Below are 11,073 nucleotides of genomic sequence, written 5' to 3' on the forward strand. Positions count from 1 at the left end.
GCAATATTACTTCTCAGAAGGAGACTAAATAGGAAAATAGAATAAAGCTATGGGAGGTTTTTGCTCCATCTGAGATATGGGAATTTGTGGTCCTGGAAGCGTTTCTGAAATGGAATTACCTTAACATTGATGCTGTTTAATTGTTTCTGCCTCTCCAGAAAAAGCTACCCCTCCAGAGTAATCCCCAGAACTTTGTGTCTGATATTGGCTCCCATGTCTCCCATCATTAATAGTTCCATATACAGTATAAAATAGGATTATTTAATTGGTGTTGGAGGCTGAAGGAATCAAGTTATATTTGTGCCTTAAGTTCTCAATTCTAGCAAATCTCACCTGTCTGCCTGTATCTTGGAAAATCAGAATTCTTAAGAAATAATAAGCKAAGAAAATATGCATAATACAAATGAAAATTCATAATCCCATCGGTCTAACCACAGGACATATTTTACCTGGTTTCCTTGGAGAGATCAAAAATGGGATAAGGAATGATTAGGAGATCAAAGCTCCTGCAATATTGACATACATTGAAGTAYTTAAAACTGAATATTCCAGCAAAATTTGCAGCATGCTTTCCAGATGGRAAGGAAGAGATGGAGGGAAGACAATCTGAACCTCTCTGTAGGAAAGAATGTCACAAATGGCCCCTCAAAAACCCCAAGGTCAGAAAGTAAAACTGGCCAAACAGGAGTTAAGGAAAAGATCCCAATCTTTCCCATCGGTTATTAGTGTGATATTAGTGATTTAGCAATACCTTTATCAGCTAAAAGTATTMAAAATCTGTACAAACCCTATCACTGTGGTTTTAGGGAAGAGTGTCAAGAATATGAAATAACTTAATTGTGGGGTGAAGGTACAGATTTGCAAGTTTTGTTTTCAGATTTGTGGATCTTTCTTCCRCATATGGAAAAGGACAGTTCCTAACTTCTAAATTTCCCAACMAATAATCACAATTTTTTGATATCAACCTCCCAAAATATATATACCCACTTCTAGGCCTACCTAACAATTTTTAATATCATAAAAGTAATTCTTCTGCCTTAGGACTGACTTTGTATTCATTATTCTGAAGGTGCTTGAATGAAGTTCTGTAAAATAGATTTATGTAAGGAGAAGCTTATATGCTCCCAGGAAGAAAAGAAATTGAGAATTTATTTCAACTGTCATGCTTTTATTTCTCATTATCTGAGTGTTCCTGTTCTAATTTTCTCCATTGTCATTGTTATAATTTTCCCACCACTTTTTTTCTTTCTTTTTCTGTGTAACTGGATCTGCCTTGGTGTGTCCGATAGAAACAGACTGTGGGTGTGTGAAAAAATCTCCAGACACCTGGAAGGTTTCTGATTTAGACATAATAGTGGATCCTATTCTGTCACCTCCCACTTCTCTTCAGTCTGCTGTTCACAATGTCATCCGCCTGGCACCTACTCTGTTTGACACCCAGCACTGTGAGTCCGTAGAAGATCTCTGGCTAGCTAAGAACTCAGTATTTAATATGGTCATCTGAGCTCTTGCACACAGATGCATATTAAACAGCATCTTTAGAACTTGTGTTGTGGTCTGGCGTKTAGAAGATGCTGTTGAAATGTAAAATGGTTGAGAAGTTGCTTTTCATCTTTGAAGGAAACAGATTTGCAGCAAATTCATCCCAGKAGTACCGGAGTAGTGTACCTGGGATGAGTTTTCTTCACTGAAAAACCTCAAATTTTTCAAAATGTTAGAAATTTCTGGTAATCACTGTAACATGTATTAGTATATCTCAGATTGGATAGATGTATAAAATACAGGTTTAATCTGAGTCACTTTGTGGGAAACGGGTTTCCATGTAGCACTGTCCCCAGAGTTGGGATAAAAGCTCACTCAATCCAAGTCAATAGCCAGAATCTTGCTGCCTTCCATTGGACTTGGAGTGTGCTTCAGTTGCTATAGTAAGTATCCTGGATCCAGCCCGACAAAAAATATAGGTAAAGCCAGAGGAAATGCACAAAAACTGTTGTGTCTGTGTTGTCACCGTCTTATCTATGTAAATGCACAGTGGCCTGGTGAGAGCTRAAATACTCGGGGTGTTATGTGTACAGGCACAGGCAAGAGGATGCATTGGGAGGGGAAGATGGAGCCACTTGGTTGAAATGGCTRTGGGGTGGCTGAGAGCAGGAGCTGGGAGGGCTCATCAGGGGGGTGTTGCCATCAGATCCCCCTAGACCAGGTTGCTCAAAGCCTCATCCAGCCTGGCCTTGAACATCAACTCCAGRGATGGCACAGCCACAGCTTCTCTGGACAACCTATGCTGGTGACTCTCTACCTTCACAGTGTAAGTTAGGAGAGGAGAGAGAGTCTGAATTTACTTCCAGTCTGTTACTTCAGAATCTGGGGATAAATGTGCTGATTACAATAAGTTTTTGTGTATCTGTCTTTCTAATAGAAGAGTGTGGGTTGAATTTGCAGGTAAGATATTTAAATTTGTCATATCTTTTGCTGYTGTTTCTGTAAGTGCTTGCTTCATTACTAAACTTACAGATCCAGATGCTTTCATACTTAGCATGAATCAATTATAACAGCTTTTACTGATCTTCAAAACAAAGGTTTGACTGAACCGTAACCTTACTGGAGGTACAGAATGTTTTAAGTAYTTTATACAATAAACATGAATTCTGTGCATACTTGGGAAATTTGCTAATTAGGGACCAGGTGTTTAGACACATTTTTGATCTCACTCTTGATAACCTGATGATTAGAAACAATAACAAAACCCACAACATTTTTAGTTCTTGGATATTGCTAATATTAGAGCTGTGCCACATTATTTCCTGGCAGTTTGCAAGTGTGAAAAGTGGTTTCTGGACTATATACTGTATTCTCAGTGAAAAAATATGTTAGTGTTAATCCTGTATGAGATACTCAACAAAGAAGGGAAGGCTTATAGACAGAAAGTAGAGTGGTGATGGAAAATTCACTGTCATTAGAATGTTTCTATGCAGCTTATTTTGAGAATATCCACTATACTAGACACAGAATTCTAGAAATAGTCCTGCTAATTSTGTTTTCTAGAGGCTTAGAACAGAAATAGGAAACTTGGCCTCKAAATACCTGATTTTCATTTGGTGTTGTATTACTGTAGAGTCCAGAAATCTCACTGAATCTCCACACATGCACAACCCCCCTCCGTTTTAGCTCTTATCCTGTAGGAAAGTCAATTACATGTTACATATTGTCTTTACTGATTTAAGTGCTCCACTACAACCATTACAAGTTATAGGGATGGAGAAATAATCTCTGGTCTCCTTACAGGAAGAGATGCCTGAAGTTTGATCTTTTAAAGGCAAATCAAACCATTAGGATCTAAAGTGGGATATATTTAGTTACATAAACCATATCTAATTATTAGGCTGCTACTTAAACTCTTTTGCTTACTAAATAGTCTCACGCAGTTAATAAAGTAGCATATCAGTGCATCCAGGACTTCATTAAGGATTTGTTGCCTCAATTTATGTACAGCTATGCATGATTTTTTTGTGTATGATGATCATAAAAGCCCATGAATTGTGTCTTGAYACTGTGATTTGAAGTTGTCAACTGGCTTTATAAATTTATTTAATATTAAATCTCTGGGGCAATTCTGATCAACTAAGCATGTTGGGAAAAACAAAAGGTGAGTTAACCACTACTTCCAGCAAAGGAATGTGTGCTTTTGTTCCACCCTGCTGTTGAAGGGAGTTTTACATCCTGTTATGGGTGAGTGAATCCAGTAACCATAGTTTAAATTTGGAGTAAGTCCACTCGGGGCTTACGTAGACTTAACATTTAGCATAATTTGACGGTGTCTCTGGATAGTACCCAAAGAATTGTGTTGATGAAGTGTTTCTGTAAGGATTTTTCCTCTGACTTTGTTTGCCTTCTATTAGCAGAACATGTGACACTCAAGCTAAAATTTTAATCATATTTTTTCTATAGAAATTTTCAATACAATTTGAATGTTAAAGGGTAGTGAACAGCACATTCTATGTGGTGATTTACCTTTCAGTATTGATTTCTGAATCAAACATTAATAATGATTTTTCTCACTTCTAGARTATAACTAATCCTGCTGTAATCTAAGCTGTTTTATTTCCAGTTGTTTTGTTTGTTTGTAATGCGAGTATGGATTATCTTAAATCTAGTATTTTTGTCTGTTTTCAAGCTAATGATGGAAATTGGCCAATACTTAAACAGAACTCAGCCCCCGTGGTAAAACCCCCTCAGATCTCCAACACAGACTGGAAAGAGTCAAGCATGGATACTGCTTTAAAACAAGGAACTATATCCAGCCAGCCTTTGCCAACTTCAGTATTAGGAAGTACTGATAAGCTGGTGGGTTTCATCTGTGATATATTTATAGATCTGCTTTGCTAAAATTATGAACCTTTAGCTTTTGTGGCTGAACTCGCTTCAATTAGATACACATTCCGTTTCCCTGCTGCTGTTTATTTAAAAAGTCATCAAGGAAATTACCTTTGTGTTTCTTCTGTTCCTTTCTGTCCTTTCTTCTGTCACATTAAAATGTGTGAGTTTGTTTCAACTTCAGTAGTTTGTATTCCTTCCTGTTCTTTTACATACTAGTCTCTTCTTTTCTCTTTGCTTCTCTTAATCCTTTCTCACCTCCTTCATGTTTTTCTGATTCATGTCTTTGTTAGTCTCTTTCCTTTTCATAGACTATTACTTTCACAATGTCCTCTTTTTCTTATAAAAATCTCACAAAAGAGGTCATTAAATCCATCCTTAAGTGAGTCCACTATGGTGTCATGTGCACTATTGTGCTTGCACTTTATGAATTCTTTAAGACTATTATCTTTGAAGAATAAGGACTTGGTCTTTAAATTGTTTYGATAAACAGTATACTTGACAGTATATGTTGTCAAGTATGTTATCAAATAGATACTGAGATTGAGAACCTAAAACAAGTTATTCAGGCTTTGCATGTATGCAGATAGTTTTGAATTGATATGAATGTGTCACAGCTGAAGGTGCCTTTAAACAGTGGCCTCTGTCTGAGGTATGATGAGATYCTGTGATAAACTCAGGTAGAATCATATCTAGTGATAAAGGAACACAAATTGTTCATGTTGACTCCTTTGCTGTCCCACAAGATTGCTAGTATGGTATTTTGAAAGAGGAATATTCTTGCTCACAAGTACTTTATTTAATTAAATAGTATATACTTTTTATTGTTCTTACACAGGGTCTTGACCTGGGGAAGGTGCCACCAACAGTTCCTGGTGTAAGCAAGCAGTTGCCTCAGAACTATGGGACCTATCCAAGCCCAGTTCCCTTAGGAACAGGTTCTACAAACTCTCTAGAAAGAAGGAAGGATGGCAGCCTGCCCAGACCTGGCACCAGTATAGCAAATCGGCAAAGGCCGGTTCCGCTGCCGCCGCCCAGCAATGTGCACCAGCCCAGCTCTTCACAGCAGATCCAGCAGAGAATTTCTGTTCCCCCCAGCCCCACGTATCAACCCTCTGGTCCCCCCTTGTTCCCAGGAGGAGAGGGCAGGCCAGAACTACCTTTGACTGTGGCAATCAGGCCTTTTCTTGCTGATAAAGGATCCAGACCTCAGTCTCCCAGAAAAGGGCCACAGACAGTGAACTCCAGTTCCATCTACTCAGTGTATCTTCAGCAAGCAACACCACCAAAGAATTACCAACAAGCTGTGTACAATACCTTAAATAAGTCAGTAAAAGCAGGTAAAATTATTTTGCGTTTTCTTTTTCTTTGAAATACATTAAGATCTACTTGTTTAGCTTAATTTGTTTCCCATATCAGTTCGGAAAACTTGCCTAAATCTGTGAGGAAAGTTACTTTGCCGTATGCACTATAGCAGAAAAGTCATTCCATATATTTTTGAGGTTATCACTAAGTATGCATTGATTTACCTTTTATTTTATAACAAGATGAAATTGGAACAATATAGCCTGGATGCTTTACTAGTACTTTGATAAATAAGTTGAAGAAAGAGTGTTTTTCTCCTCTGTTTTCCTCATTAAAGAGGAAAAGCATTCCAGATGATGCTTGTAGCTTTTAATTGCAAGAAGCATCAGCATCGCCAACAGGTAAGTATTTATTTCTGTTTTGATAGTCCCCAGAACAGTGTCTTTTTTTCTTTCTGTATTAGTGTCAAACAAGTAGCAACAGTTTATTTATAAATATTTTATTATGCAATTTGAGAACAGTTCTTCACTGTTTTCATCTTTCTTTTCTTCAGTTTATGGAAAGCCTGTATTACAGTCTGGTTCAACCTCTCCCTCACCCTTGCCATTCCTTCAYGGCTCTTTGCCTGCCCAGTCTCCCTCACAGCCACCATCTCAGCCTCAGACTGAGGTCTGTGAAAAAGAACAAGAGCTGGAAAATGCTCCRCCACCCAGTGAAAACAGCAATGTGGAAAACATCCCCCGCCCTCTCAGTCCTACTAAGCTCACCCCAATTGTTCACTCGCCGCTGCGGTATCAGAGCGATGCTGACCTCGAGGCTCTGAGGAGAAAACTGGCCAATGCTCCGAGGCCCTTGAAGAAACGCAGCTCCATCACTGAGCCAGAGGGCCCGAGTGGACCAAATATACAAAAGTTATTGTATCAGCGCTTTAATACCCTGGCTGGAGGAATAGAAGGCGCTCCCTTTTATCAGCCAAGCAATCCACAGGACTTCATAGGCAACTTAGCTGAYGTTGATAATGGGAATGCCAGCACCAATGGCAATATTGAGGAACCAATCCCCGTGCCACCTACAGTTCCTGTCCCTGATGAACCACCCCCTTCGTCAGATGCCAATGATAATGAGTTACCTTCTCCTGCCACCGARGAGCTGATAAGCACTGAAACCACAAATCAAACGCCTGACACAACTGAAGACAACAACAACAATCTTGCTATAGTTCCTTCCACTGAGCAGTCCCCCAGTCCCACGCCAGAGGTCAGTTCTCCAGCAGAAGATGAAGCTCCTTTGCCACCTGCTCTTCCTCCTCCACTTCCTCCAGTAAGTAATAAAGCTTAAGAACAGGTTTGTGAATGACAGAGTTGGCTGTGTGTTAAGCATAACTGCAATATAAGCTTCTGCTCTGTGGTGTCTTTGCACTTGAAGTCTCATGATACTAAAAGAAAAGAAAATCAGGGGAGTTCCAGGGAGAATTCTAATGGATTGATAAGTTTCTTTACTACTGTAGCTGATTAATAAGGAAAATATGTGAACAGGTAACAGGACGTTTTTTAGACTTTGCAACTTTTTGAATGTTCTTGTTGTAGAACTAATTCTGGAATTTGAGATTCCATTAATTTTTATTTTTTTTAATAATTTGTCCAGGCCTTGAAAGATAACTATTTGTGGGAAACTAAGGGTAAGCTATGTCAGTGGGAAGCTTTTTAATTTGCAGGTGAGCTGAAATAGCTGKTCAGGGGAAAATGCACTCCTTTTACCCTCTCAGCAGAGAGATAGACCAGGGCTAACTCCAGCAGCAGCACAGCTGGCTTGTGATAGCAAAAATGTTCTTCTAATGGGCTTGTTGCATAGCTTGAATTGCTTCCAAAGTCCGTCCTCCAGCTGCACAAAAATCTTTTAAAAACTTGCCATTACCAAAATGTACCACATTTGGAGAATTGAAAAATACAGAAAAAAATGGATTTTATTCTTTGTTGTTGTGATATCACTCACTCTTTGAAACCAAGGTTCATCTCCACTTTTTGATTCAGGTAGGAACCTTCCTCTGTGACTGTGGTGTGCATAAGGCTTGATGGGGTTTTCCATGAGCATATGGGCCAGGATACTTGTGGGAGAATGGAATACACTAGCAACTAATATTATTCATACTGTGAAGGGTTTATTTTCCAAACTGAAATAGCCATACTATATAGGACTRTAAGTGAAAACAGATCTTACAGAGCTAGAGACTAAAAACATYCCATAAAAGCTGTAGTTAATAATAGATTACATTTTCCTCAGAAAGTGACAAGGACACATATAAGGGATTCAAAATATTCTCAAAACACATTTAAATGTGCTTCASATCTTGAAAATGCTGTTTCTGATAACACCTGCTAGAATGTCACGTARAATAACTTCATGATCTGTACTTTTCRWTCCTAYAATAAAATYCCCAACTTGTCARGCCTGACCTACAGCAGAGACTTMTGCTAATTCAAGGCATTGATTCCTYTAAGTATAGACTCTGGCTTAATTATGTGGTGCTTTCCAGGCTAAGCAAAAGWTTTCACAGTGTCTCAGATAATTCACCAGTAAYATTAGATCCACAGTTTATATTAGATACAATTAAGAAGATTATGCTTAAAACACTGACTTAAGTACTTCATTCTTTGTACACACTATCTTTAATTAGAAGCTTTGAAACTATATTGGCTTGCTTCTTCATTTTTAACTGCATAAAGTGTAATAGTATATCAAGCCTTTTACTTAGAGACTTATAAATGGTTGCATAGTTCTAAATATCATTTAAGGAAGATGAGATTTATAAGTGAATCATCTTTATACTTGTACAACCTAAAATTATGCCTTCCAACCTTCATCTCTACTCAGACAAAACGTACCAACTTGAAGAAACCCAATTCAGAAAGAACAGGCCATGGTTTGAGAGTGAAGTTCAATCCCTTGGCTCTCCTCCTAGATGCTTCTTTGGAGGGGGAATTTGATTTGGTACAACGAATTATATATGAGGTAAGCTATTAAATAATGGCAACATTGTTCAGTATTCAGGGAAAAGAAAGTGCTGAACTATTTTATRTTTTCAACAGGTTGATGATCCCAGTAAGCCAAATGATGAAGGAATTACACCTTTGCATAATGCAGTGTGTGCTGGTCATCACCACATTGTGAAGTTCCTACTCGATTTTGGWGTAAATGTAAATGCAGCAGATAGTGATGGCTGGTAAGTGTCAAGAATTTTTTTTTAGTATCTGGGAGAAACACTGTTCAGATGCACATTCAAAACTTAGTTGGGACCTGTTTTGGGAACCATTTCCTTTCCCTTTATCCCCAGCAAATGAGCATTCTCTAAGCTCTAGGTAGATATGAATGCACATGCAAGCTTACAGTGTGTTCAGCTCCCAAGCAAACACACTTAACCATAAATTAAATTCCAGTTTGGCTTTAATTAGTGGTAGAGCTGCAATTCTTGTTCAGATACTGAAATAATTAAGCTGTAGATAAGCAAATGAACTTCTGTCATTTGTTAAGTTTCATCATCATAAATCCCACCACAGATGATGTTCTTGAGTACTCTTTCTTTGTGGGTAGCTGTAACATTCCTCAAGTGTTGGGGGAGGGGGGGAATGTGAATCCTCACCTTTGTTTTACCTTTCAGGTTTCCTTGTTTTGGAARACATTCTTTTACACCCAACAGCTTTGTAAGCTGTGAAAATTATTAGTTTTGCTATCACCTGTTTTATAATGCTTGGCTTTACTGAGTCAGATAAATCCTGAAATCCACCCCAGCTGCTTAACAGGTTTTGGACAATGCATAYGCATACTATAAGCATAAAGAACAATTTTCTCTTAAAATAAACAGGCTCTAGATGGCAAGACAAAAGTTAGGATTGATGGAAGCTTATTTTTTCGCATGCATATTTTTTTACTTTATTTCAGGACACCCTTGCATTGTGCGGCTTCTTGCAATAGTGTTCATCTCTGTAAACTACTGGTTGAATCTGGGGCAGCTATTTTTGCWTCAACTATAAGCGATATAGAAACTGCTGCAGACAAGTGTGAGGAGATGGAAGAAGGTTATATTCAGTGTTCCCAGTTTTTGTATGGTAAGCTGTGACACTGCCTTACAAGCTCTTTAACTTTTCCTAACATTCATCCTGATTTGTCCCTCCGATCTCTGTGAAACATCTGCTTAGGCCCCAGACTGGATGATATGGCCCWTCATGTCCATGTGCTTTCAAAGTGATAAAACCAGAATCATCTTTTCACTGTGATGTTGGTCTTAGTCTTTCTGGTTTTTGAAATGTTTCACAGGCTCCTTCAAATGTTAGGATTTTTAAAGTTTTAATTTGGCTWTATTTCAAGGAAATGCTTCTACAGGAAGGTTTTGACAGTGACAGTGAGTTGTCAAGTATTTTGACAGAGAGACTCCCAACTTCCAGATGCACAAATTTCTAACAGATCACACAAAGAAAGAAGTACACATTATGAATAATTAACTTACAGAATGTGCTTAGTTACTAAGATATATTTTGCAAGAAAAGCACCTTGATGAAGCAGACATATTTTTTATTTCTATCAGAGGATTTCAGCTTCATTACAGCTCTGTGTATCTGATGTTGTGTGAGTTCCAAAAGCCTCAAGTGTCCCTGTCATAGGCCTGCTGTAGGAAGCAGTTTCCATTGCATCTATAATAAAGAGAAAAACCTCATGCTGTAAATACTCTGAAAGATTGGGTTTTATCATGCAGTTAAATTTCTGACAGCATTTCATCTTGGAAGTGCTGAAAACTGTTCATGGAATRTTATTAACAAGAGACTAATATTTGGGCCATACTGTGTCAACAGTACAAATCTCAGAGGGGAAAAAGAGGCTATTTTACCATCTGGTGTTGTTAACAGGAGTGCAGGAGAAGCTGGGAGTGATGAACAAAGGGGTGGTGTACGCTCTGTGGGATTATGAAGCCCAGAACAATGACGAGCTGTCATTCCATGAGGGCGATGCCATCACCATTCTGAGGCGCAAGGATGACAACGAAACAGAGTGGTGGTGGGCCCGCCTCAAYGACAAGGAAGGCTATGTGCCTAAAAACCTCCTCGGGGTAAGCTCTGTCTCAGTTACCCTCCACTCCCTTCTATTTTTCACATGCACCTGCAGAAGGAACACAAGATGGATCTTTGGTCAGAATCCCTCTGTGCACCATCCAGACACAGCACTATAAAGTGCTGTAAAGCAAAATATCCTTATTCTCTCTGCCCTCTGTGCCATTTTAAACAGGAGCAGCTACTGTTAGAGATTAGTGCAGGTTCTCATTGGGCAAGTTAGTATATTTAATATATTTAAGACAGTTTATGCTTTATTCTTTAGTAAGATTTGGCTAAAATACAGAGCCCTTAT

General features: G+C 38.6%; 1 protein-coding gene across 8 annotated transcripts in view; it reads left to right on the plus strand.

The window, feature by feature from the left end:
- The window catches only part of PPP1R13B (protein phosphatase 1 regulatory subunit 13B), a 79,074-nt gene that overhangs the window by 65,875 nt on the left and 2,126 nt on the right, over positions 1-11,073 (plus strand). For 6 of the 8 annotated variants that reach the window (XM_057365703.1, XM_057365701.1, XM_057365702.1 and 3 more), the window contains 8 exons: positions 1,290-1,445; positions 4,175-4,344; positions 5,213-5,714; positions 6,233-6,999; positions 8,551-8,688; positions 8,766-8,899; positions 9,616-9,782; positions 10,578-10,777. In XM_057365703.1, coding sequence (XP_057221686.1) covers positions 1,290-1,445; positions 4,175-4,344; positions 5,213-5,714; positions 6,233-6,999; positions 8,551-8,688; positions 8,766-8,899; positions 9,616-9,782; positions 10,578-10,777 — 2,234 coding nt within the window. The remainder of the gene's footprint in view (positions 1-1,289; positions 1,446-4,174; positions 4,345-5,212; positions 5,715-6,232; positions 7,000-8,550; positions 8,689-8,765; positions 8,900-9,615; positions 9,783-10,577; positions 10,778-11,073) is intronic. The other 2 variants (XM_057365704.1, XM_057365705.1) reach the window with 1 other exon arrangement.

The sequence above is a fragment of the Malurus melanocephalus genome, unplaced genomic scaffold (genome assembly GCF_030028575.1).
Source record: "Malurus melanocephalus ecotype Western Australia unplaced genomic scaffold, MMel_1.1 scaffold_57, whole genome shotgun sequence".
Taxonomy (NCBI): Eukaryota; Metazoa; Chordata; class Aves; order Passeriformes; family Maluridae; genus Malurus; species Malurus melanocephalus.